The 26,768-nt window shown below is 44.3% G+C and overlaps 1 protein-coding gene across 1 annotated transcript in view; it reads right to left on the bottom strand.

Moving 5' to 3' along the window:
• The window catches only part of LOC125943151 (activating signal cointegrator 1 complex subunit 2-like), a 112,318-nt gene that overhangs the window by 6,802 nt on the left and 78,748 nt on the right, over window positions 1-26,768 (bottom strand). Inside the window, 5 exon segments of the mRNA XM_049661592.1 lie at window positions 1,146-1,337; window positions 1,663-1,761; window positions 4,063-4,172; window positions 6,199-6,405; window positions 11,029-11,122. Of these exon segments, the coding sequence (XP_049517549.1) occupies window positions 1,146-1,337; window positions 1,663-1,761; window positions 4,063-4,172; window positions 6,199-6,405; window positions 11,029-11,122 (702 nt within the window).

The following is a 26,768-nucleotide window of genomic DNA, read 5'->3' as shown; positions in this document are numbered from 1 at the left end:
ATTGCAAACTCAACATGGGCACCTTTTAGCATTGCAATGACACATGACACCCATCAAGCAGTGCGATGGGTGAAGCAGGGGCGGATCGAAGGCAGCCTCCACAGCGGCGCTCTCATCAAGATATACACAAAGGGGGAAGGGGGGGCTCGCTGTGGGCTTAGTACTGTCAGCGTTAAAGCTCTGGCATTCTCAAGGGAAGGGGAGGAATGGATCACTATGCGCTTAGTACTATCAGCGTTAAAGCTTCGGCATTCTCAAGGAAAGGGGGGGGGACTCCAGGGCCCCTTCCCTGGGTATGCCAGCGGGGTGAAGGGGCAAACATAAATGGTTTGTATCGTTAACCATCATGAAACTTAACGCAGACATCGTCTGAGACACAACCCTCAGCAAATTGATTTTTCTTTCTAAAATTCATTTTTTCGGACCACCTGATTATTTCGGGCATTCTAGTGGTCTCCTCCATGTCCAAAAATTCAGTCGGTAAATATGTGTGGCTGCCCAATAAAGGAAGTGAACTTTTTTTAACAGTGAAGGTGTTTAAGCCAGGCGTAATTTGTGGTTTGTATCAAGAAACTATCAAGAAATAAAAGAAACTTTCTTGCCGAGGTGGGATTTCAATCCGCATAAGGTGGTCCCAAGGCGAGCGTCGTAACCACTAGGCTATACAGCCACACTTGCAGAACATGCTTTTATGCGAACCATATGATTGCGTTCGAGCGTTGTCTTCATCTACAGCTGGCACGTTCGCACGCTCGTGCTTTGCGAGGTGAAGAGGTTTTGCGTGCTATGAGAGCAAGAGGTCTGCTGGAATGCATTGTTGGCATTGCAACGCGGTGTCGCTGTTGCAAACTGCGCTATGCAACGCGCAGTGACAGCCGTAAGTCCGAGATGCACGAAAATAAATTATCATCATTATGAGTAATAAGATGAAAAGTTCGCACGCACTTTTGGAAAATGCTGGGCTACGATTGCCCAGCTTCGCTGTTTCAAGCGTTGCGCACCCAAGTGCAAGGTTAAGCGTTATTTTTTAGTTCTGACACCAGCACGCGCCCACCTGCTCTGAACTCAGGGCATGCCTGTGCCCTCACTCGATGGCATCACCAACCAAGCCCTCAAACAAGCATAACGAGAGAGGGAGGTGTCACCTGCGTGTGAACAGCTCGCCTTCAGGTGCTGGCTCCTGGAGACCCACATCGTTGCTGTCATAGGTGTCATCGTATTCATCTTCATAGACACCTTTGCCATCCATCACGTCGTGCACTATGCTGTATTTCTCATACACCTCCTTCAGCACCTTGTCATGGCCTTTATCATCTAATGACTTGGGGGTTTTGCTCCTGTACCAGAGAAAAATGGCATGTCAAAATAAGGCGTGGATTGTTCATGCTCCACCCTGTAGTATAGTCACAAAAACTAGTGTGCGAACATGATGGAAAAACAGACAAGGAGGCGAATTCGGCGTTGTTTTTTCAAGAGAGAGAAAGCAAGTAGAAGAAAGACAGCGAGGTCAACCAGATGAGCATCCAGTTTGTTACCCTGCATTGGGGGAAAAGAAAGTGCAAAAAGGGAGAGTGAACACTGTGTGGCCAGGCTGCACTGCGTGCAGCAAAGTGCCTTGAAACCAAAGTCAAAGCAGGTGCCTTTGAGGAAAGCAATACTTACTTCTTCCCGATGTGAAGTTTTGACATGTCCACGTCATTTCTTCTCAGGATGTCAAACACATCATTGTCATAAATGCTTCTCGACTCAATTGCTAGTGGCCTAGATGAAATGAAAGTAAAGAAGCATCAATCTAGTAAAAGCCATGACTATAACCAGCACATGATAACGGCTCATTGATGACCACTGTGACAGAAAGCAGACAAGTCATAAACTGAACAATTTTCACATAAACCTCCCCATTACAGTGGAATCTCGTTGATACGATTCTGCATAATACGTTTTTGGGATAATACGTTTCTTTTTCTTTTCCCAATAATACAATTTGGTTGGATAATAGTCATAATACATTGAATGATAAGATTTTCGGATGGTATGCTTTATTTTCCGGTTTCCGTGAAGATCGTATCAGCGAGATTCCACTGTATTCGCCACATCAATACCTGATGCCATATTACAGTAGCTCTTATTTACACATACCATGAAAACTTGCCAACTGAACTGAAATTTCACTTTGTAATTTGTAACAGATGTGCACTACGTGTCACCGAAGAAAACGCATCACAATAATAATGCAAGCAGTTCAACTTAGAGCATTTAAATATCCCTTTAGCTAGCATCTCTTTAGCAGATGATGCAAGCACTTGTTGATAGGCAGCGCAATGCAAATAAGATATGAATCCCTGAGAGCAACTCGCAGTTATGAAAAAACTGCATTTGCCCACTAAGGAAGTAATCAGTTTTTATGCCACCAGATAAAGCTTGAGCAGTGATAGTGTAACCAAAAGTGTCAATGAAATGCCTTCCCAATTTCACCCTTTGAGAGTCCAGGTTCGAGGGTCAGGGGTTATTTCTGCACAGTCATAAGATAGCATGCTTGGCACTTTGCCCAGAATGTCGTCCCTCGCAGACGTAGCTGCGGCTTGCACTAGTCTCACAAAAGACAGCGTACTGGGCACTGTGCCAAGAATGTCTTCGTACCTAGATTCTGATGCATTTTGCACTATAGTCATGCAAAACTGAACGTATCTCCAGGAGTAACGATTTAATAATACGACACACCTTTTTTGACCACTTGTGGAATAAAGTTACTTATTTTTGAGCAAATCCAGTACTTTGGATTCTCAATTATTCGGATGTTTTGGCAGTCCCCATGCAGTCTAAATTATCGGTCGGCGACTGTAAAGGCAGTTTCAATTTTTGTCATGGTTCTAGTTCTGCTGCAGGCCCTAAGTGTTCACAGTACCTCTACTGTATTGATAGCTTTGTTAGTCAGGCAACCAAGTGCACCTTGTTGTAAACGGTGACTAAAAATATTTGGCTAAAAAAAATTCATTCAACTTTTCTGCACTTTTAGACTCACACCACCTGGCACTGACGGGTTATTACCAGCCGGTCCCCTTGTGCAAGTTTGTAAAGACATGCTTGTATCTACTAAAAAAATTCAACGAAAATTATGATATACAAAATGAATTGCTGTCTTATAGGCACTATCTCAAAAAAATCAAAATTTTTCACTGAACGAGTATTTCGCTGCAAAAATTTCACTGCAAGCACTACAGTTGGGCGTGCCGGGCTGCGGCCACCGATGTTCCGGGCTGGTTTACGTCGTCATCGCTCTCAGAGTCAAAGCTCGACGAAAAGGCAGCATCCTCAGACTCACTGCTGCTCGATCCATCGATAAAATCAGCCGCAGACACAGCGGAATCACGAGATCTACAATCATTCGAAGCGCGCACACCACCAGCGGAGGCAGCCGCAATTCTTGCTTTCTACTTTGACAATCGCGAAACTTTGGAGTGCATTAAAAAATTACCGCCTGGTGGGAAAAAAAGCAAACTGCTTTGAAAACAAAAATGTAGTTCTCCTCCTTCACGTCCGATGGTGTAGTGCGCCCATGAGCGGCGCGGAAAATATCGAAAGCGGCGTTTCAAACTACTAATAGTGGGCAGCCATTTTTAGCTTTCTACTTTGACGATCGCAAAACTTTGGAGTGCGTTAAAAAATCACTACCTGGCACGAGAAAAGCGAACTTCTTAGAAAACAAAAATATCTTTCTCCTCCTTTACGTCCAATAGCACCGTGTGTCCGTGAGCAGTACGTAAGGTCACGAAAGTGGCATTTTAACCCATAATAGCAGGCTAACGATGCCCATAGGGCGCAGTAGGGAAAGAGTTAACTGGTAGAAAAGAAGCAGAACTGTGTTGGGTAATTTATTACGTTCTCCATTGTGAATATTGGCACCGAGAAATTATACAAAATGGCGCTGAATCAACGAGGTTCTACTGTATATAAACAAACCACAGGCACAGCTTCAGCCAGGCAATGTGATTGCATCCAATGCTTTCAAAGCAGACCACCTATACAGCCAGCTATCAAAGTTACCAAAGCAGTCTGACTTACGCAGGTGTAGATGTGGACACAGTAGGCTGACTAAGACTAGGTGGCAGGTTATTGTCCAGCAATGCCATCACCACTTCATCATGGTTGTTGTTGTAGTACTCCAGGCATTCCTTCAAAGTGCAGGGAAAACAAAAGTAAACAGATATTACAACGAAGTGCGAAAGTGAACTTTTGTACTGTTAACTTGATGTTGATAAAAATTGGTGGACGTAATTATGACACTACTGTAAGACCAGGTGCCAAATTTTATTATTCTAGAAGAATTTTTTAAGAAATGCTAATTTTCATATATTGAAGTGACTATGGCTAGTTGCAAAAACTATCGTTCTAAAATAACCAGCAATTTTGCAATTATTGTGCATAATACATTATTAGAAGGACCCAAACTATGCCACTGTGCAGCTGTTCTGTTCAATTTCAGCAGTTTCAATTTTTTTGAAATGCATAATTGGCTTTACCAGGAATTGAAGTTTCTACTTTGCTGCCAAAACTACAATTTTCATAGAAAAAATTGTGGAATCTGAAAATTTGAGTCCGCAGTTGCATTCTGCATAAAACTCTACCCCAGCAAGCACCCTACTGATAAGTCTTCCCTTTTTTATACAAGAATGATAGTTTTTGCAATCATGAACTCTTGCAAAAAAACAAACTGAGAAAAACGATTCCAAAAGTTCTGAAATGTGTCATCTTATTCAAACTGCATCTGGCGTAACTAAAATTCTCCTGCAACATACGTTGGCCCTTCTTCAATTCGGCTTTGTTCTGTGGCAATAGCTGCAAGCTTTCTTTTTTTTTCCTAGTCACTTTTGTGCTGTCAAGTGCCCTGGCTTTTGCCCGTGGCAAGCCCTACTTAGAAAAAATTGTGGAGCGATCACCTAACCAGCACATTGGAAAGGCAAACAAGGTCTCCATAAGCGGTGCTTCACTTCGAGTGCAATGAGCGCTAAAAGAAATGGCACAAAATGGGCCCTGGGTGAAGTGGCATGACGAAAAAGATGCGGCAGCTATAAGAAAAAAAAAAGAAACAAGACATGGTATGTTTACATGGTATGTGATTCTTATCACTGCGAGCATCAATCAGCGCGCAGTATTCCTCCTCGCCCCCTGCAGCTGAGTACGAGTGAACCGCGGAAAAGCTGCAGGAAATCGGGACATTCTCATTTGTGCGGAGTCACCAGCTTGTGAGAAAACGCTATTTTGAGCATTTCTACTGTGCTAACGAGGGTAACATGTTTTGGCATATTCTCAAATAGTAAAGGAACCTGAAACTGCTATAAATTTATAAACGTGTTTCTTGGCCGAAAATTGCAATTATTTGCCCTGTGTTCCCCATTAAATTGTAGACTTCAGAATGAACAGATCATTTAATTCATTTTTGGTAAGATTGATAGTCCCCCGCAGGTTCAAATATCTGGAATGCTACTTTCAATGTTATTTTTTGTGACAGCATCAAATTAAATAGCTCAGTAGACGAGTGATTCCACAAGCAAAGTACAGAAGTGCACGCTGTCGCCAAAGCCAGCAATGAACCCGCAACCCCAAGCTCGGCAGAAAAAAAAATTACGGCGTTTTACGTGCCAAAGCCACGATTTGATTATGAGGCACGCTGTAGTGGGGGACTCCGGAAATTTGGACCACCTGGGTTTCTTTAATGTGCACCTAAATCTAAGTACACGGGTGTTTTTGCATTTCGCCCCCATCGAAATGCGGGCAAGCTCGGCAGCACAACAACATAGCCACTGATCTACTGTAGCAGGTTAAAGGATCGGGCAACATTCAAGAATGCGACTGTCTTCAAGTCACTGTGGTTGGCATGTAAGATGACTAGGACAGTGTACAGCTTCATCTCCTGGTCAACTGGAAGCTAATGACCTGGAATAAGTGAGCTGGATAGGTGACAGGTGTTGTTGAACAAGTTAATTAGGCTCTTAGACAGATGAGAATGTTACTGCCTATGGCGAGTTAGAGCTGGGTTCTCAAATACCTCGCACACCCATCATATGAATATAGCAAGAGAAAGTCACACTGTTATTTATGACTTACTACTGGTGTATTCATTGGTAACAGAACAAAATAGCTGAGACAAAGAGGGTGTCAGAGGAAAGGGCAACAAGAAAAATATGGTGTCCCTCCAACCTTCAGGAATTTCGTTGAGAGATTTGGGAAGAGCTCTGCCAGGTTTTGAAATTCTGATGATGGTACTGCTGCTGGTTCCCCACCACAAGCACCCAACTCTTCTTCTGCTGGTTCAGCCTTGCAGGGTTCAGCAGCTGCTGCCACGGCTTCATTGGTCGTTTGGAATTCAGGAACTTTGGGTGTTTGTCTTGGGTTGGCTGCCGCATCCTGCCCAAACAATGCGGATATGTTTGTAAAATGCGAGATATTTCAACCAAGTTAAACCATTCTGAGCATAGAATGCACAACAAGCAGTAGGCAAAGAGCTCACATCAGTTCCAAGCCTAGGCCTGGTGATCCATATAACCAAGCTAAAGTGAGTAGCAGATGAAGTACAAAATGAAGGCTAGAGAAGGAGGTCACTGACTCATCAACTTGTCATTTGAACTGATCACATAGCGCAATAGGTGACCGGTAAAACGAGCAATCGCAAGGAATTGTGGGGCTCACTGTCTGCTAGCAGCTTCCGGTTCGATGGACGACACGGCGGCATGCCCGGTGCACGTGTTTTTCTGCACGTTTTCAACTGCCAGTCGTGCAAAGCTTTCCGTTCGTTTTATCGACCAGCAATGTCGTACCATTCATGCAGCTGATTTCTAGGTTTCAATTCACTCTGTGCGCGACTATGACAAGCCAAGAAAGGTAGGGATATGCTTGTATTCATAAATGAACTTTGGTTTTCATTTCAGCTGCCTTTTTTGTTTCTGACAGGTTGAGCTCTACGACATTTTCTGCTGCTAGGACACACTGTCACTGTCTGCTCTGCCTGCGGGTCAGTCAGACAGATGAAAAAGTTATCTTTATCCAATAATTTATCAAGCGTATAGAAGCATTATTACAGAAAATTGGGTGCTGAGGCGATGGCTACAGCAGTCTGGTAAATGCTGCTCTGTGATCATCGCTGCAACCGATATCGTCGGTAATGGCGCAGCTAGCGTAATTAGAAAATGAACTGCTGCATATGTTTGAAAACTTTACGCGCTGTCAACGGCATTTCTCGGTTGAAACTCGAGATTCATTTGAAGTGGTACGTAGTTAGAAGTTTTCACTTTTTTGTCAACTAGATGGGGGAATGGCCGTATCGCCAACAAATTACGGCTGCACATTACATCTATCTGCTTTCAAGGAACTAATGTGGGCTAGTTGGTTACGAGTATTATGCACCTCACTCTTAAATTAAATTATGGGGTTTTACGTGCCAAAACCACGATTTGATTATGAGGCATGCGTAGTGGGGGGCTCCGGAATAATTTCGACCACCTGGGATTGTTAAAAGCACCTAAAATTTAACTACACTGGTGTTTTCGCATTTCGCCCCCATCGAAATACGGCCACCGTGGCGGGGATTCGATCCCGTGACCTCGTGCTTAGCAGCCCAACACCAAAGCCACTGAAAAACCACATCGGGTTATCTCGCTGTGTCCCGTTTATATTAGCGCCTTAAAACCATGTTTCATAATACCGCTATATGTGCATGCGAGTACTGAAATAGTTCTGGTTGTTTGAGTCAAGGTTAGAGAAAGAAATATCTTGGGGAATCATTCCATGTCAGCCCTTACATAGCTCATCGCCACCTGATAAGTGGCACTGCATATGTTCATTTTCTTGTTCCCTGATGGTCTCTGCCTTGTTACAGTTTTGGAAGTGGCAGCCAAGTCTCTGATGCTTGTGCACAGCTGACTCAGCAAGGGATGCTGCAAGGCAGTAGTTAATGCGTTTACCTTTAACGCTTAAATTTGAGCAGCCAACGGCTGAACAGCCGACAATGGTTTTTCTAGGCACCTGCAACCGGGTAATTTTTGTGTGTCACAAAGTCAGACTGCAAGCGCATCAATGGGCTTCAATGGCAAAGCTGTGGCAGCGGCTGTGCTGACTTGAACCGCAAACAGCTAGCAGATGGCACATCCCAGAATCCCTCACTCTTTTATGGGTCACCTATAGGATGACAAGACAAGGACTCAGGTGAGTATTGAGCCATTTATTTGATAGTCAGTTGATAGCTTAGCTGTGTCCTTGTGATCTTTTTGTCCCTTTTCTGCAGTTCAGCAGTAAAACTTAACTTGCTTTAGCTGTGAACCAAGTAGCTCAGTTGATTCCAATAAAGCTAATAAATGTAGCAGCAGAAAACACAGGATAACAAGAGCAATGGAAGCATGGCATAAAACACCTACTAACGACAGGTAGCACCAGAAGTGGGAGGCAAGGACCCCAGGCTCTGGAATGACTATTCTCACAGATGCTAGTAGGATAAATCAGTTGCAAGAAGAGCGGGTGCTTTTGCTGCCTCTTGCCACCCTCCACTTGCCAAGCACCTCAGACACCTTTGCTAATGACAGTCTGATCATTGCGAGAAATGCCTTGCAACCAAATCCATGCAACGAAACACATGTAGTGATAAGCAGTAGTTGAACAAGTGGCGTCTCAGATTAGAGCCATGTCTTGTTCAACTAGTGTTGATCCCTTAAACTTAGCAGGGTGACTGTAGAGGGTGACTCACGATCACTTGATGTCTCCACTTTCTTGTGTGTGTACTTCTAATTCAAAACACTTGTAATGAATTTCCATTTCCCCTAGCTTTCGAGAATGAGTAAAAGGCACTTTTCTTACAAGTGAAACACTTTTCATGCGCAACATAATAGAAACAGGGTGTGTCTCTGTGGCTACCATTTACATCTTCACTCAAGAGGCATCTGCCAGAACATAGTCTGGCCTTACACTGTTACCACTGAAAAACAGAAACATAAAAATATGAAATGGTTGCGACAGCGGTGGCTTGGGCGAGTTGGTTATGCATGATCTTATATGTGCAGTGCACACTGTATGTAGAAGTTATGAAAGGTGCCTGCTAAAAATAAAAGCTACTGCACAGGCTATGTCTGCAAACCTTTTTATTAGCTATAGCGCAAAATAAAGCAGCTCCACACCAAATAAAACAGCAATTTGTCATATTGATCTGGTTATGACAGAATGTATTCAGCACATTTAGTGCCTTGGGTATCATGCTCAGTTTAACGTGTGTACCATGTTCTGCAAGTTTCCTTCAAAGAAAACAGAAAAACAATGCACCATACAATTACACTGCGGATACAAATGTGTTTTCTCCAAAAGCGGCACCTACTGTACATTAGAGATGGTCATTCAGGAGCAAGGCAGATCTTTTGAGCCGCTCTTTTTAAAGAACGAGTGAGCCGTGATTCAGTAAAAGTGAGCAGCAGTTCTTATGGAGAGGGGAAGCCAGTTCTCTCTTGTTTCTCTCTTGATCAGTGAGCCGTGCCAAACCGTTCTGTCAGAGCCGGGTCTTCTGCTGGGTGCGACTTCTGCACCATCTATTAGCAATGTGAGAAAGAAACAGCCCTCCCGCCCTGCCTCGTAAGAGTCGCAACCACTCCCTCACCTTAGGCTGTCTTTTAAGCCGCTCTTTTTTTTAAAGAACGGGTGAGCGTGGTTCAGTGTAAAAGTGAGCGGCGGTTCTTTTGGAGAGAGGAAGCCGGTTCTCTCTCATTCAGTGAGCCGTGCCGAACCGTTCCGTCAGAGCTGGATCTTTTGACGGGTTTCGTGGTTTTGTTTTCTGGCCGATGAGTGGTGGCCGGTGTGGGCAGACTCGCGCTACTCATACTCGTGTGCTTTGTGCAGTGTGAGTGGCACTTCCTTTGGTTTTATTTGCATCCTATGTGTGGCACCCAATGCCACCAAAGAGGGAAGTAAGGAAGCTTTAATTGGCAAAGGATGGTGCCGTTCATTGCCTGCTGCTGTTCGAACAATATCTCACGACTCTTGTGCATCATGCGCTGGTGCAAAACACTTTGAAGACGGTCTTCCGTGTATTTAAAGGCAACAGGTGAACGTATTGTTTACGTCCTTGTCTTCATTTATGCTAATTAGTGTAGTCATGAAAATGCCACTCATGGCATCCACTTCTGTGCATTTTCTGAGCGTGTATCATAAGCTACATCAATAAAACGAAGCCAATGATCTGTTGTGTTGTAATAGAACTTGCGCTCAAGAGAAAAAAAAGACAAAAGAAAAAAAAAACCACAAAAAGTATGTGCGGCAGTTTTGTGGATCTTACGTATGATTTTTGCATTGTACTTCAAGAAATGATTTCGACATTCATTTTGTATGGTGTTACAGCTCACTCATGTTATAGTGAGCGCATGTATGTGAATAAATGAATAAAGTTGAAAGATAATTTACAATAATTCCTGTTCTTATTTTGACAAAAGTTGATTTTAACATACCACAAAAATGGAAAAGCTCCTGTATTGACTATAAAGTTATATTTTTTTAATTAAAAAATAGATTGCATTCTGTCTGTTGCAGTATCATAAGCATTTTATCCGCAATATCAGAAAAGAAAGGTTAAATACAATTAAAAATTCACAGTTTTGAAATAAGTAATTGATAAATATTCTCGAAACATAGTGAAAATACCTATAACACGGTTATTCTACTAATACATATATAGTTTGGTCAAAGCCAAATAACTAGCTTTGCATAACACAGGTTACATATTTAAGTGAACTTGTGAGCCGTTCAAATGAACCGGTTCATTTCAGTGAGCTGAGCCGTTCCTAGCCGCTCACTGAAGTGAGCCGTTTTGCCCATCTCTACTGTATGCATTTATTGCTCGCAGCTAGTTCGGCCAGTGCTGTTTGCAATGCCCAGCCCAAACCCAGTGAGGGAGAACTCTATAACAAGGGAGAACTTAAGAGCACATAGGAGCGGTGTGAAACATGCATAAAGCTCAAAACAACATAAGCCAATCCCACCATGCCAGTGAGACAACAATACCTGGGCATTCAAAAGGTTGCTGGGTGGAGCACTGCCCAGCTCAGTGTAGATCGCGCTGATGCTCTGAAGGATGTAGAGGGTGCGTGTGTTGTCTCTGAGCAGCAAACAGCAGTCAAGGAATGACTCTCACATGCCAGCAGGGAGCACAATGTGCCTCTATTGTTATGCAAGAATGAAAAAAAAAGAGAAAACAAACCAGAAGACTCATTTCCCAGTCTGCATTCACCAGTGTGCCTGACATAGTGCAATTCATTAACAGACTCTTAGTTCTACACCCAGGGCACATTTTAGTGCATGTTATGACAAAATCAAATATGTCAATTACAAGTTAAAATTAAGTAAAAGGGTCTCTAAAGAGAAGCACTAAAAAGTTTATGCTGATATTCTTTCAAAGCTCCACAGAAAGTGAAAGCAAAAGATGCAGAGATGTAGACATTGACATCAACTCCTTTTTTGTTGCACTAGAGCCTAATCCTGAAATATCACCTACTCCATATTTTTCCTTGAAATTTGGCTAAACATTTCTTCAGAACCTTGTGGTATAAGAGAGCATAAACATAGCAGCTCACACTGTTTGAATAAGACCTTGCACAATAATGGTAGCTGGTGAGAGTACTAACAGAGGTGTTGAAAAAAAAATTTCAGCAAACTCACAGCCCACTTTGCACATTACAGTAAAACCTCACTAATACATACCCGCTTAATGTGTAATTGCAGTTTAAACGTAGTTGCGAAGATTCCCCCACCCAGCTCCCATTGAACCCCATGTATTGCCTGACCGCTCAAGCTGTAGTCGCTCATTTGCCACCAAATGGTTAGTGCGTACTATTTTCTTTCTAGTTCTACATGCACAGGCACAAAATCGGCAAAATCTCATGTGCGGAGATGTTTGATTCTCGAATTACAACACCCGGGCGACAGCCGCCAGTGATAGAGACCTTAAAACATGGCCACCATGACGCATTTCCTGCTCATACAGCTGTTGCCGAATGCAGCGCACAAGGGCATGGCCTTCGCAATTGGCTTCCAGTAATGCGAAGAAGCTGCCGGTAGGAGGTGCAGCTTCGCCATCGAATCCAATCCAATTCAAGTAGTAACCGCGCAGAAGCACATTTTATTTATTCTTATGGACACTCCAGGCGCATTTCTCCCGTGGTCGTGGTCGTTGCTTTGAGGTTCCGTATAAAGTTCAAAAAGAGTAACATCATCGCCGCGCGCCGTACACTGTATGCGTGATGGAAGCTTGCAAGGGTCAGCCGATGATTGCTGCTCAATCCAATCTCGTGCACGCAAAGGAAAAATGCGGGACAGAAATGTGCTTTTGTCACGCGCGACGCACAGCAGGGGAGGCGAGAAAGTGGGAGACGTCCGGCGGCGGCCGCGCGGGCGCCTACCTTGAAAGCGTGGTGTAAGAATGTTTAGGTGTTGACACTGCGTGTGCACGAGCATCCAGAATATGTTCAGCAGCGCGCGGGCGCACCCAGTAGCTCTGCTGCGAGCAGATAGATGGCGCTGCGGCCAGTGGTCCCAGCTTAGCGGCGCCGGCGGCTGGACATTCCTCTGCCTCCCCTAAATTTTTGTTCATAGTGGCGCGAGTAAAACTCAAAGCACGCAGGAAATTCGTTATTTCAGATTACCATGATAAATGTACCAGGCTTAATGCTTCCCTAACATGAAAGTATCTTACGCAGGGCGTGAATGATATGATCACAAATCAATCGGGCGGCACTCAAAGCGCACTCAAGTTCCGCTCACACGCACAGTTTGTTTCATTCGGTCTAGCCGTTCATCCGAGCATATAAAATAGAAGCTTTAGCCCACGTGCCACCCCTTAATCAAAAGAAAATAGTGACTGCTCCCGAAAATGTTGTTTTTCATGCTTATCGCTGCTTCCATTCACACCTAGAAAACCGTTCGAGCATCGCTGTGCGAATTCTGGGTGGCACGATATAAATTAAGAAACAAAACTGCGCAAGCTTGCGATATGCAACACTAGAGTAAAGTGGCTGTTCATTGCTAGAACTTATGATCAGAATGCACATAGCTATGTAAAAACTCTTTCAAATGAGAATTTATTAGGCGGGATGAAGGCAGGCGTCTTATCTTGGATTACAGCATCATTAATACAGTTTACTGGTGAAAATCTGAGCAAATGTCATTTTTATTCCAATTCACGTAAGATCATCATCAGCCTATATTTATGTACACTGCAGGATGAAGGCCTCTCCCTGTGATCTCCAATTGCCTGTCTTATGCTGGCTGATTCCAACTTGCACCTGCAAACTTCCCAACCTCATCACCCCACCTAGGTTTCTGCTGTCCTCGATTGTGCTTCCCCTCTCTTGGTATCCATTCTGTACCTCTAATGGTCCACCGGCTATCCATCCCACACATTACATGGCCTGCCCAGCTTCATTTTTTCGGCTTAATGTCAACTAGAACATCGGCTATCCCCGTTTGTTCAACACCGCTTTTTTCCTGTTTTTTAATGTTAGGCCTAACATTTTTCGTCCCATCGCTCTTTGTGCAGTCCTTAACTTCTTCTCAAGCTTCTTTGTTAACCTCCAAGTTTTTGCCCCATATGTTAGCACCGGTAGAATGCAATCATAGTACACTTTTCTTTTCAACGACAGTGGTAAGCTGCCAGTCAGGATTTGGCAATGCCTGCCGTATGCACTCTAACCCAATTTTATTTTTTTGTAAATTTCTCATGATCAGTGTCCCCTGTGAGTAATTGACCTAGATAAACATACTCTTCTACAGACTTTAGAGGCTGACTGGCAATTCTGAATTTATGTTCCTTTGGCAGGCTATTGAACATTGTTTGTCTTCTGCATATTCATCTTCAACCCCACTCTTACACTTTCTCGGTTAAGGTCCTCAATCATTTGCTGTAATTCATCCCCATTGTTGCTGAGTAGGATGATGTTATCTGCAAACCGAAGGTTGCCGAGATATTCGCCGTTGATCCTCACTCCCAAGCCTTCTCAGTCTAAAAGCTTGAATACTTCTCAGCATGCAGTGAATAGTATTGGAGAGATTGTCTCTCCTTACCTGACCCTTTTCTTGATAGGTATCTTTCTACTTTTTCTTGTGGAGAAACAAGGTTGCTGTGCAATCATTGTAGATATTTGCAAAGATATTCACATATGCCTCCTGTACTCCTTGATTATGCCTCTACAACTGCTGGTATATCTACTGAATCAAATGCTATAATCTATGAAAGCCATATAGAGAGGTTGATTGTACTCCACAGATTTCTCTATTACCCGATTGATGACATAAATATGATCCATCGTAGAATATCCCTTCCTGAAGCCAGCCTGTTCTCTTGGTTGGCTGAAGTCAAGTGTTGCCCTGATTCTATTCGAAATTACCTTGGTGAATATTTTATACAATACTGAAAGCAAGCCAATGGGTCTATAATTCTTCAATTCTTTAACATCTCCCTTCTTATGGATGTGTATAACGTTGGCGTTCTTCCAGCTTTCTGGTACACTTGAAGTCGTGAGGCATTGCGTATAAAGGGCCGCAAGCTTTTCAAGCACGTCTCCTCCATTTTTGATTAAATCGACTTATTCCATCTTCTCCAGCATCCTTTCCCCTGGTCATGTCTTTCAAGGCCCTTATAACTTCATCACTAGTTATAGAAGGAGCCAGTTAACATAGACCGTGTATATTATTCATTTGGCTTTCGTCCATTGAGGACTGAGTGACTCTTGCAGGATCTAAAAAAAGAGGAGACTTTTTTTTTCGTAAATTGTATACGAGAATACGCCAAATTAAGCGTAGTTGACAATGCATGCTACAACCTGTCCACAAATACACTTACACCCACCACACAATAACCACATAGATTTTTTTTTATTTTGCAAAGACACAACAAGGAAAAAAATTGTCCCAGAATCAGCTCGATAATTTTAGCATGATAATTGCTTTCACGCTCGGACAACACTTTTATGTATCACGTATTGAGCAACAGAAAGCTGTATAGGGAGTTTTTCATGTTAGTCTACAATTTTGTCAATGACACCTTTCATATAATTATAGTACGTAAAAAATTGATTATTCAATTATGAATACAGTTATGTAATGAGGCGGAATGCAAAAAAATCATCTGAGTATCACCAAGCGACAGCAAACATTACCTTGGTTCTGTCCAGGTACGTGACATTTGCGTAATTTTAAATCTTGGTGCATGATAATGATTGTGTGGTTTATTGGCGCAAGGGCCAGATGTGGCCAAAGGGCGCCAAGGCAATGACAATAGCTTGTCAGTGGTGCATAAATAGTGAATTATAAGGTGTGGATAAAACATTAGATGTGGCATGGCTGTAAAGGGGCCTAAAAATAGTAAGTGCGTAAAATCTGTAGGTAATAAGATTATGGAAATGAGGTGTACTATAGACATGAAACACGCATTGCGAAAGAATGATACTACATACAAAATATGTCAGATGGAATAATTGGCAAGAAGCACTACTGCCTAAACAGAGCCCTTGAACCACAAGGGCCTGGAGGCATGTGCTATACTGAACTACTATCACAGCGGCATCCTCTGGAGAGAGGATGCGCTACGTATTTATTGGGTTTATAACATGTAGGACAACATCGTTCAAGAACATGAGGACTACTGTGGTGTTAAAAAGCAGTTCTTTACCAAGAAACATAGCGGGATGGAGAGGGACACAACAGCGGTATGTGAGAGGAAAATGTTTCTTCCTCTCTCTCGGCTTCCCGACACTCCAGGAGGACGTGGAGGACGGTGAGCCTCTCGCCCCATCTACCACAGATTGGAGGATCATTACCATTCAATAGAAAATTGTGAGTACCATATGTGTGTCCTATTCTGAGATGACAAAATAGGACATCAGTTCGTCGTGTTTTCATTGCACAGGGCTAGAAACTTGGCCTAATCAAGTGGAGCTTATTATTTGTTTCGGCATCCCACAAGCGTTGCCATTGGCTTCGCAGTTTCGTTTGTAAAAAAGGCTTAAGTGCTGTGGCAGGAATAGCAGTGGTAAGATTAATAGCTTGAGATGTAATTGATGTGGCCATTTGGTCTGCTAGCACATTACCCTCAATGCATCTAGGGCCAGAAACCCAGCATATTGTCACGTCTACGAGATTGCACACGTATGAGTAAAGCTCAACAAAAACACAATTTTTGTGTTTTCTTAAGGACATTAGTGCTTTTACGACACTTAAGGAGTCTGTGAATATTATTGCCTTTTGTAGTTTTAATTTCTTAATGTGTTTAACCGCAGACAGCACTGCATAGGCTTCTGCAGTAAAGATGCTTGTATAAAGGTTCGATATGTCTGATTTAGAGAAAGAGAGACCAACAGCTGCGTAAGATACGCCAGCATATGACTGACGCATCGGTGTAGAATTCAGAGCACGAGTACTTCGATTGGAGTTCACGGAAATGCATTGCGATTTCGAGTTCAGGACCGTACTTTGTGACCTCGACAAAGGATACATCACATTCTATGACCTACCACTTCCAGGGCGGTAACAGCTTACCTGGAGGCATTAGGCGATGTTCGAGAAGTGGGACATCCATTTCTTCGTTAAGTTCTCTCACATGCAGTGAGAAAGGCTGTCTCACAGAGGGTCGATTATGAAAAAGTGTTGCACACGTCAAATCGTGAACGGTTATAGAACACGGATGTTCCTGATCAGAGTGCACTTTGAGAAAATACCGTATTTACTCGAATCTAGGCCGACTCCGATTCTAAGCCGACCCCCCAAAAGTTCGAAGTCCGAAAAAAAAAACTTACCTCGAATGTAGGCCGAACGAAAAAGCGAGAACAGCATTCGCAAAATGAAACAGCATTTATTAAATTTGAACATGCCGAGCTCATTCTATGTCACCATCGCTGCTAGCCTCGTCGCTATCTTTCTTACTGCTGACATCATCAAACTGCACTATGTTCAGTACCACCTAGCGCATTAGATATGCTGCTTTTTTGGAAAGAGCGCACGTTGCGGCGCACGCAAAAACCATCTCCCGTGGCCCCCTCCAACGACAGACCGATGCCGAAGTTCCGCCCGGCTTGAACGTTTGACGATGCCTCTACGGCTAGCACAACTACCGTATTTACTCGATTCTCACGCTTCCTCGATTGTAACGCGCACCCGTTTTCCGTGAGGAAAAAGTCCTTTACCAGTAGAGCGCACCTCATGCTTTCAAGCTGAAATACAACTTTCTGTCATTTGGAAAAATAGATTTCCTCCCGATGCACTGATGTTGCGATGAATAAAAAAAAGTCGCAGTTTCGCCCGAAAGGCGATGCATCGAATGCGGTCGCAATTTAGTAGACCGCTATTAACAAGCACGGTGTCACGCGCGCTCAAGCAAGCATGAACACATCTCGCTCGTTGACTGCGGAAACGAACTGTCACAATGCTGGAGACGAAGCGCACCTTCGTGCTAGCATGCCTCTCGCTTCAACACGGCGAAAACACGGCGCGCGGCGGACTTCACCCGTCGCAGATTGCTTTCAAGATAGGGCCAAGCCTGATCGTATCGCCGGAGTGGATCGTCGCAGATTACGTCCTGCTTCGGTCCACTGAAACCGTTCCGCATTGCTTTGCTGGTGAAAATCCTCTCCTTCTGTTTGCGCCAGTCCCACTCGCAAGTTTCGGATTCTCCGAACGCCCGTGATGTGGCCCGATTTCCGTCCGTCTCCGCACAGACGATCACTTTCCTTTTAAATGCGGCATCATGATGAACTCGGTACTCCATGCTGATAGATAGAGCAGACGCTGGGAACGTGAAGACAGACGGTAGACTATTGCCTAAGCACGTGTACTGCAGCACACGGAGGAAGCTTCCGCATGCTATACGGTGGCTAGGCACGACGCGAGTGCGAGGCGGCCATTTTGAAATGCCGACGCAGATTTAGGGTCGTGTTGAAAGTGCACGTTAGATTCGAGTAAATACAGTATTCGTTTAGAAAGCAGCACTATAGTGGCATCGCCCATTTGGTGCCATTACGATAACGCCACACCGCGCGCCGATGCTGCACCATACCGATACGACGCAGGTCAAAATGGCGACGTCACTCGTGTACTTCAGCTGGCTACTGGCGCGGCTAGTAGCGGCTGCAATACTGACTTTTCTAGATGGCGCTAACTATGCACCATATTTATCAGTTTCAGTTAAAAACTGGCGCGTTTTTTAAAATCCTCGAATCTAAGCCGACCCTAGAGTTTCGTATGTGATTATTTGAAAAAAACTATCGGCCTAGATTCGAATAAATACGGTATATTTACCTAGAGGGAAATCAGGCACTGCTGCGCTGTGGTATGCTTGGGAATGCTGGTATATTGTGACTTCGGATTGGCATCGTTCTTGGAGAGCCAGGCCACCTTGAAGATGCGCCTGGCTAGTACCGTTCCGTCTGTCACAGTGATTCATTTCCTGCTGAAACAGCACGTAAAAAGCTGTTTTAGCTTTATTATTGCACAAAAAAATTTGTTCTTTAATTTTGAGAACTTGTTATTGGATGTACAATTATATGAATCGTAAAAAGTATCAGCTGGCCGCTAAAGTTGGAGGACAGTCAAGATTCTCGCTCGCTTTTGAACAGCTTGTCGTCTGTTCTTGCTTTTTTTCACTTGATTCTGCGTTGTAGGTGAGTAAACTTTATTGAGAGATGTAATATGGGGGAATGAAAGCCTTTTGTGTGGATTTATTTTTAGAACGCATCTTTGTGTAGCCAATCCTGTTTTCGACGAAGCCTCATACAGCACCAGAGAACACAGCCTCGCAGACACATATCCCGTCATTCCCATGAAGGCACAGCGCCCTTTAAAAAACTTCCATAGGTGGTGGCACCAGATTACCCTCTAGGTGTTATAGTGGAGTGCCTCTTCGATTATCCGTCTCTGACAGTCCCGGACTGTCCGAGAAGCTGCACACGCAACGCTCATTGACTGAAAGCACGGCCTCGGGCAGTCCGGGACTGTCAGGGACGGATAATCGAAGAGGCCCAGTGAGAAACTCTATGCGCTTCTCTTCTCGAGGCCATGCCCACTTTTCCTTAGCTGACAGGACACTCTAGGGGATGACACTTTTTTTTCTCCCTTTTTTTGGTCAGCCTATCGTCTTAATCGCTTGCAAAATACGTGTTTTATTATTTTTTAAAAGTTTCATTGCTATTTTTTTACTTGCCAACTTTCCAACTTCTCCATTTGTCCGAGAGCCTCAGAATTTGATCACATCTCCCATTTACGGACGGACCTCAAATCTCCCAAAAGTGGCCGCCACAGCACAGCGTTATCGCTATAATCCTATTATGCCCTATAATATAACCATGCGAGAAAGCAGTGCAGGAGCAGTTAGTCACAATTACGCATCTTGAATCGAGGTAGCGGCCCGGCACCACCACGAACGCGAGCAACAAATGAGCGTGGCTATATTGGGTTTTCCAGATTGGCTCATCTCAGGCTGGCTCGCGCGTTTTTTAGCAATCCAGTTGTTATATGATCGTGGTGCGCTAGGCTTCAGTTGGCTTTGTCAGGTCGTCGAGTGAAGCGCTGAACACCAAACTACTCCCGAGTTTCCCCGAGTTTAGTTGGAACGATCCATGGTGCTTTCAACAGCGAAGAAGGATCATACACGACTGAGTTCCTGTGCTTTTTCACTTCGCGGAAAGGAGACAAGTATGGATTCTGTACCACGTGCGCCTGTGATGAGTGTTTCGCTCGGGGGGGGGGGGGGGGATATAAGATTGCTTTAACCCCCCACCCTCCCCGCATGGTGTCTCCCGAATTTTCATGTTGCTAGGTTGGCAGGTATGTATTTTTGCACTTGGTGTGTGCGGCTTGGGAGACGTGTACGGCTTTGCATTTTGTGTGATCGGTGCCACCTCCTGTGCCTTCGCACCACTTGGCCGGAGTGAACGATGCCGGAGCTGATCGCAGAGGCCATGTGCAAAGGAACGGGGCTCGTTTCTTTCGACCTCCATGGTGATCTCCGCTAATGAGATTGTCAACTTGGGGACGCTCTAGTCAACTGTACAGTCAAACCCGCATATATCGAACTCACAAAAAAACTGGAATTAGTTCGATATATCGAGTAATTCGATATGAGCATTTAAAGAATTAGAAAATGTACCAAACGCACCTCATTAAAAAAGTGTTCTTTATTTCCTAATACATGTGTGACGGGCATATTACGCGAGAAATAGTCGCCGATCTTCTTCTGCTTTTTCATTTTTAAAGCATTGTTGAGCATACAGTTTTCAATTATCGGGTACAGACCCGTCAAGCCTTTTTTTTGGCTTTTAGTCTGTGCCCCCAGCATTTTGTACATGCTATAATGTACCATAATGCCGAATAAAATGAATGATGAATAAATGAACATGTCGAGTGACTCGGAAAAGCGGAGCCCACAGCCTTCTATGGACGCGCAGTGGCGGCGAACAATGCCCTCAGTGCATGAGTGCATCGGACACGTGGGCAGGTCAGAACTGGTTGGGTCCTCCCAGTTAACTCTCGCCGGCAAGATCCCTAGCCAGATCGGCAACGATGTCTTCGTCAGCGAGCTCTCCGGTGGTCACAACATGGTGTCGGAGCGTCCGGTGCCAGGCCGCAATACAAGACGCCTGTAGCGGCACCCGTGGCCCGCGGCCCCGGTTCCCAGAGCCCGACTCTGGGAACCGGGTGGCTTACGAAGTCAAGAGATAAAAAAAGCTATTTACATAAGAAATTCGGACCACCCACGAGGCTTCCGTACTCACTCACTTCAGGCTTGCCAATGCTCTACGGGCGCTAGGCCTCGCTCTCGCCAGGATGCAGACCACGTGGCTCTCATACCGATGAGTGTACTTCTAAACACTTACAAAAAGCCTTAGCAGTTCAAAGATCAAACTCCAGCAACTGTCGCCTCGCTCAAGAAAGCACGCTGCCAACGCTAGGGATCAAATGCACGCTAGGACTACGCTTCGGTTGAAACAAAGGTTGTTTCGAACCGAGCAAAACTGTGAAAATTATCGTCCGATGCCCCAAGAGGTCCACTTTGGGCAGCCAGGTGTGGGTCTCACACGTGCTCTTGGACAAAGGAACGACAACACAGTAGTGCAAACAGTCAAAGGGGCGTTTATTGCACTTTTCATACACTAATGCATGCTAGCCGAAATACTACAGATAGAACATCACATGAGCGCGCGACAAATCCTTAAGTCCGACTCACCGCGACCGGATAGCGAGCGAATATGTTCGCCCCATGCTATGACACCATCGCCGAGTCGTTCACATGTACGGTTATGCGAACGGTGGCGTGTTCAAATGATCAGTGTTCGTCCATACCGGTGTCCTGCTCCTGGTCTCGTGAAGCATGGATCAGCGCACGCGCGGAACGTCCACATCGCTAACCGATCCCACGTCCAAGAGTCTTCTTCCTTTTGCGCCCTAGTAACCGCCGTTAGATGGCGTTAGCAGCGAGACACTCGTGCCATGTCTCACAATGCGCCGCAACTCCACCGCTGTAAAGCTACGCGCGAAGCCAGTTTACAGGAGACTGGAGCCATGCGGGGAAACATCAGGGGATGCGCGAGAGTCACGCATCCCCACACAGCGAAGTCCAGAAAATCGGTTGGCGACTGTATTATCAAGCGGGTTAATTTGTGATGTTGGACATTTCAATTACACGGGTTCAAAGTAACCCCCACAAGAGTTCGTTTTCTTTTCACCAGGAAGAAAGTCTCGTTGCAGATCCCACTATCGAAATGCATGGAAAACAATTACCTATGAACAACGAACACAAGTTTTTAGGCATCATACTTGACTCTAAGATTACTTTCATCCACCACATAAAACACCTCAAGGCGAAATGCCTAAACACAATGAACTTACTGAAAATTTTATCTCGCACATCCTGGGACAGTGACAGGAAGTGTTCAATGAATCTTCATAAGAGCCTCATTCGGTCACGATTGGACCATGGTGGTGTAGCATATCCACTCTGCCGCCTGAGCGCGCTAAAAATGCTAGATCCTGTCCACCATCTAGGTATCCGCCTGGCCACTGGCGCATTCAGAACAAGCCCCGTCGAAAGTTTATACGTAGAATCAAATGAGTGGTCATTCCATCTCCAGATAACATACATCAGCTTCACCTATTTTCCAAAGTGCACTCCGATTGGAACATCCTTGTTCTATAACAGTTAATGATTTGAAGTGTGGAATGTTTTTCTATAATCGACCCTCTATGAGGCGACCTTTGTCACTGCGTGTAAGAGAACTTAACGAACAGATGGATGTCCCACTTCTAGAAAATCGCCTAATGCCTCCAGCTAAGCTGTCATCGCCCTGGGAGTGGCAGGTGATAGAATGTGATTTATCCTTTGTAGAGGTCACAAAGCATGCTCCCGAGTTTTGAAATTGCAATCCATTTCCACGACTTAAATCGAAGTACTCATGCTCAGAATTCTACACGACGCTTCCAAGTCCCGTGCTGGCCTAACTTACGCGGCTGTTGGCCCTCTTTTTCTAAATCTGACTTATTGCAACCCCTAACAAGCTGTTGGCTCCTCTTTTTCCAAATCTGACGTATTGCAACCCCTAACAAGCATCTTCATAGCAGAGGCCTACGCAGTACTGTCTGCGGTGAAACATATAAAGAAATTAAAACTAGAAAAAGCAATAATATTCACAGATTCATTAAGTCTTGTAAAGCGCTAACATCTTTACAAAAGCATAAAAATCCTGTTTTTATTGAGCTTTACTCACTCTTGTGTAACATTTACTTATCTCATAGACATGTAATAATATGCTGGGTTCCTGGCCATAGAGGAATCGAGGCTAATGTGCTTGCTGACAAAATCGCCAAATCAATAGCATCGCAAGGGATTGGTCTTCCCGCTGCTGCCCCTGCTACAGATCTTAAGCCTTTCCTACGAAACAAACTGCGAAGCCACTGGCAACGCTTGTGGGATGCCGAACACAATAATAAGCTCCACTTGATTAAGCCACAGTTAGGTTTCTGGCCCTGTACAACTAAACACGACGAACTGATGTCCTATTCTGGCGTCTCAGAATAGGACACACATATGGTACTCACAATTTTCTTTTGAATGGTATGATCCTCCAACCTGTGGTAGATGTGGCGAGAGGCTCACCGTCCTGCATGTCCTCCTGGAGTGTCGGGAAGCCAAAAGAGAAACATTTTCCGCTAGCATATCGCTATTGTGTCCCTCTCCATCCCGCTATGTTTCTCAGTAGAACCACTTTTTAACACCAACGCAGTCCTCGCATTCGTGAACGAGTTGTGCTACATGTTATTAGCCCAATAAGTTTCGTAGCGCATCCTCTCTCCAGAAGATGTTGCTTTGATAGTTTTTTATAGCACATGCCATCAAGGCCCTGTGTTTCAGGGCTCTGTTTAGGTACTTGTGCTTCTGGCCAATTCTGCATCTGTAATATTTTGTAAGTCATATCATTCTTTCGCAATGCATTGTTCATGTCCATAGTATACATAATTAGTCATTGCCATAATTTTATTACGTATAGATTTTACGCACTTTACAGCAACTATTTTTAGGCCCCTTTACAGCCATGCCACATCTAATGTTCATATATTCACTATTCATGCACCACAAGCCATTACCATCGTCTTGGCGCTCTTTGGCCACATCTGGCCCTTGCGCCAATAAACCACAATAATCATCAACATTGCAATTACATTGTCAATGTTAAAAACTAGACTAGTAAGCCGTTATACTAAAACATTGTATTTGGCTTGTTACTTGGAGAATTTAGGTATTTCCCCTAGCTAGGCTCGCCAGCCTGTGCCTTATTATACTGCATCAATGCCCGTGAACTGAGAGGCTTTTGATCCTGTGCCAGTCGTCACTGATCGTACTTGCTGTCAAGCAGTAAGCTCAGAATTGGGGGTGGCGCTGCAAAATCAAAAAAGCAAAAAAGTGAGCCATTTCACTCTATGAAGCTGATGACCCGTGAAGCTGTTAAGCACATAGGCACGTTGCTCCTCGGGAGTCCGGACTATACGCAGCCTCCCCATTACGATGACAGAAGAGAAAAATTCAATATGGAGAATGGTAACTTGTCTTTCTGGTTTTTTTATACATTCGCGTGGACGATGGACCGCCTTCACGAGGAGCCGGAGGAAACTAGGCACGTGTGACGTTTCGACAGCACCGCTACTACAGGAGAGCACAAGGATACACAAGTACTTGGAATGCCAAAAGAGAGGGCAGTACGAACGTAGACATGGCCAACGCGGCATAGCTTTGAGAACCTTTATTATCTACCCGCAAGGTTACTCATTTTGAAAATGGTGCCTATTGATAACTAATGTACTCAAAATGCATATCCGAGGGACGCCGACAAGTCCGCTGTGGAAGAAGACGACAAACGCGCGAGCATTGGCATGAGCGCGTTCGCGCGGAACCCAAGTTCTTGCTTACGCACACGGAGATCCACGGAACCATAGCCTTAAACAGCTTCGCTGTAAAAAGTGTACCCTCGCTCTCCGCAAACCCGTGCCCCTTGCTATTGAGAGGCTGGCTTTCCTGCAAAGTTTAGTTGTCTAGTGGCTAAGTGCTTTACAGGCGCAATTTCACTGGCAGCACGAATCATCACAAATTCAGCACACAATCGCTCCTATGTTCTTAGATTAGATGTAAACAATGCTAAGAACTGGGTTTGCTCCCGCACAGTGAGCAATATATTTTTTTGATTCAATATTTGGTTGGATATGATAGTCGTACATTTTCAGATATCTATTTTTTTAATCGAATACGAATATTAAAAATGTAATATTCGATAAATTTGAACTTTTCTAATATTCGCACACTCCTAACATAAATCGATAGCTGCATCAGCAACAATGCTGATGCATTCCAATGCATGTCGGCTTCTTGTATTTCAAGATTGAATAACATTTGTTTGTTTATCAGGGCTAAACTGAGGACCATTTGAAGTGAAATTACCATATTTTCAGTACTATCATTGCACCTTGGTAAAGTTGCCACCCCCACTTTTCACGAGTTTTCCAGGGAAAAATTGTTTATATAAGTCACATTGGTGTACGAGACACGCGCGCCTATTACAACTCAGTCGGCATGAAGAAATGCATTTATGCATGTTTGTACACTCATCGCAAAATGCTGTATTTAACCATTTCAGGGTGCTAAATTTCCATAAACAAAGCTTTTACAAGATGCAATGCCATATTTTGCCGAAAAAACTTCAACCACAGTCGTCCTAAGACGCCATAAAATTTTAATTACTTTGGGCAGCAGCATCGCTGGGTCACCATCTTAGGCCTCCGAGTAATTTAGATGTAGGCACGTTGCCGGCATTGCTTCTTCAGGGAGGGGGGGGGGGGGGGGTTGCTCGGGGAGAAAAAGAATGCTCATTTTGGACGTGCTAGTGTGCACGGTTTCATGCATGTATAGTAGAACTCTGTTATGTTTTTCGAGGCATTGAGGAAAAGAAATGGTAGCAGTGAGGAACGGCGCAAATCACAAGAACATCAGAAACAGCTCTGATTGGCTTCCAGTGAAGATATTAGGCGTTTTGGTGCTTGTACTGTGACCAGGGACGTGGTGCGTGCATGCATGTATTATTAAAGGACACATGCAATGTTCCATGACAGTGACCCCTTTCCGCTCTTGATATGCTTTACTGCAATATTTTGCATATTCTTCACCACGTGACATGGCTCTATTGCTTTAAGCTGACAGAGAATGGGCGATTATGCAATGCAAATAAGACATTTGCAGGCCCCGAAGTAAGTGTAACCCTGCGCTCGGCAGATTTGGCGTGATTCCCGTAATTTTAACCGGTGCACGTTTTCAGGTGCTTTGCCAAATCCTCTGTGCACGTTTTCTTCCGGTGCTGGCAGTGCTTGGTTACTGCAACTTCGGTCACATATTGAAAACTTCGATCGGTTGTTGCAATGTGTGAGAGCAATTTCCCTTTGAATGGCTAATTTATGTGACTACTGTGTTCAAATGCGACGTAAGATGCAGGAACATTACAGAATGGTGACGTACCAAATGGAAACATAATACAAGGAATCAATGCAATTTAGGTCGGGACTGTGACTTATCTGCCGGGGAAGTGCAAACAGTGTAAAACATACTAAAGTCACACCTTTGCACAAGATGCACTGACGAAAATTTTGAAAAAAGAATGCAACTTATATTCGAAAAATATGGTAAATACAGTCAGAATAGTGTTGTATTACTTTTCCTGCATGGCTTCCATGTTGTAGATAGCAAAGCAGCCATTTAGTTGCTCAGTTTATCTTTCCCTAATGCCAAAAAAATGTTTCAACCCTAGAATACTCTCAAAGTCATGGTGGCCTTTTGTTTTGATGTATTAGCCACAGTGATTCCACTCCTGCGCCAACTGCGGAAAATTGCGCCAATTGGATTTACTCCGCCATCCTGACGCCATCCTGATACAATCGACGAAAATTGCGCCTAACTGCGCCAAACAGTCTCGGATTTGATGGCGTCTATCGCCAATTGCACCACCGGGGAATTAAAACGTTCAACGTGACGATAGAGCGAGCCTTAGTTGCAACCTTAGCTGCAAACAGGAGACGAGAAAGCTCTAGCGTGTACGTCCCAATTAAGGTCACTGGAACCTGGGAAGTACCGCAGGCCCTTTTCTCTTAGTCCGCCATGCCGCCGATTGGTCAGTTGCCGTCAGGTGATCACTTTCCACTATAGATGTGGCGGATCTAAGCCGACAGCC

This window comes from Dermacentor silvarum, chromosome 1, assembly GCF_013339745.2.
Source record: "Dermacentor silvarum isolate Dsil-2018 chromosome 1, BIME_Dsil_1.4, whole genome shotgun sequence".
NCBI classification, from domain to species: Eukaryota; Metazoa; Arthropoda; class Arachnida; order Ixodida; family Ixodidae; genus Dermacentor; species Dermacentor silvarum.
This window is presented reverse-complemented; position numbering and strand designations above follow the sequence as displayed.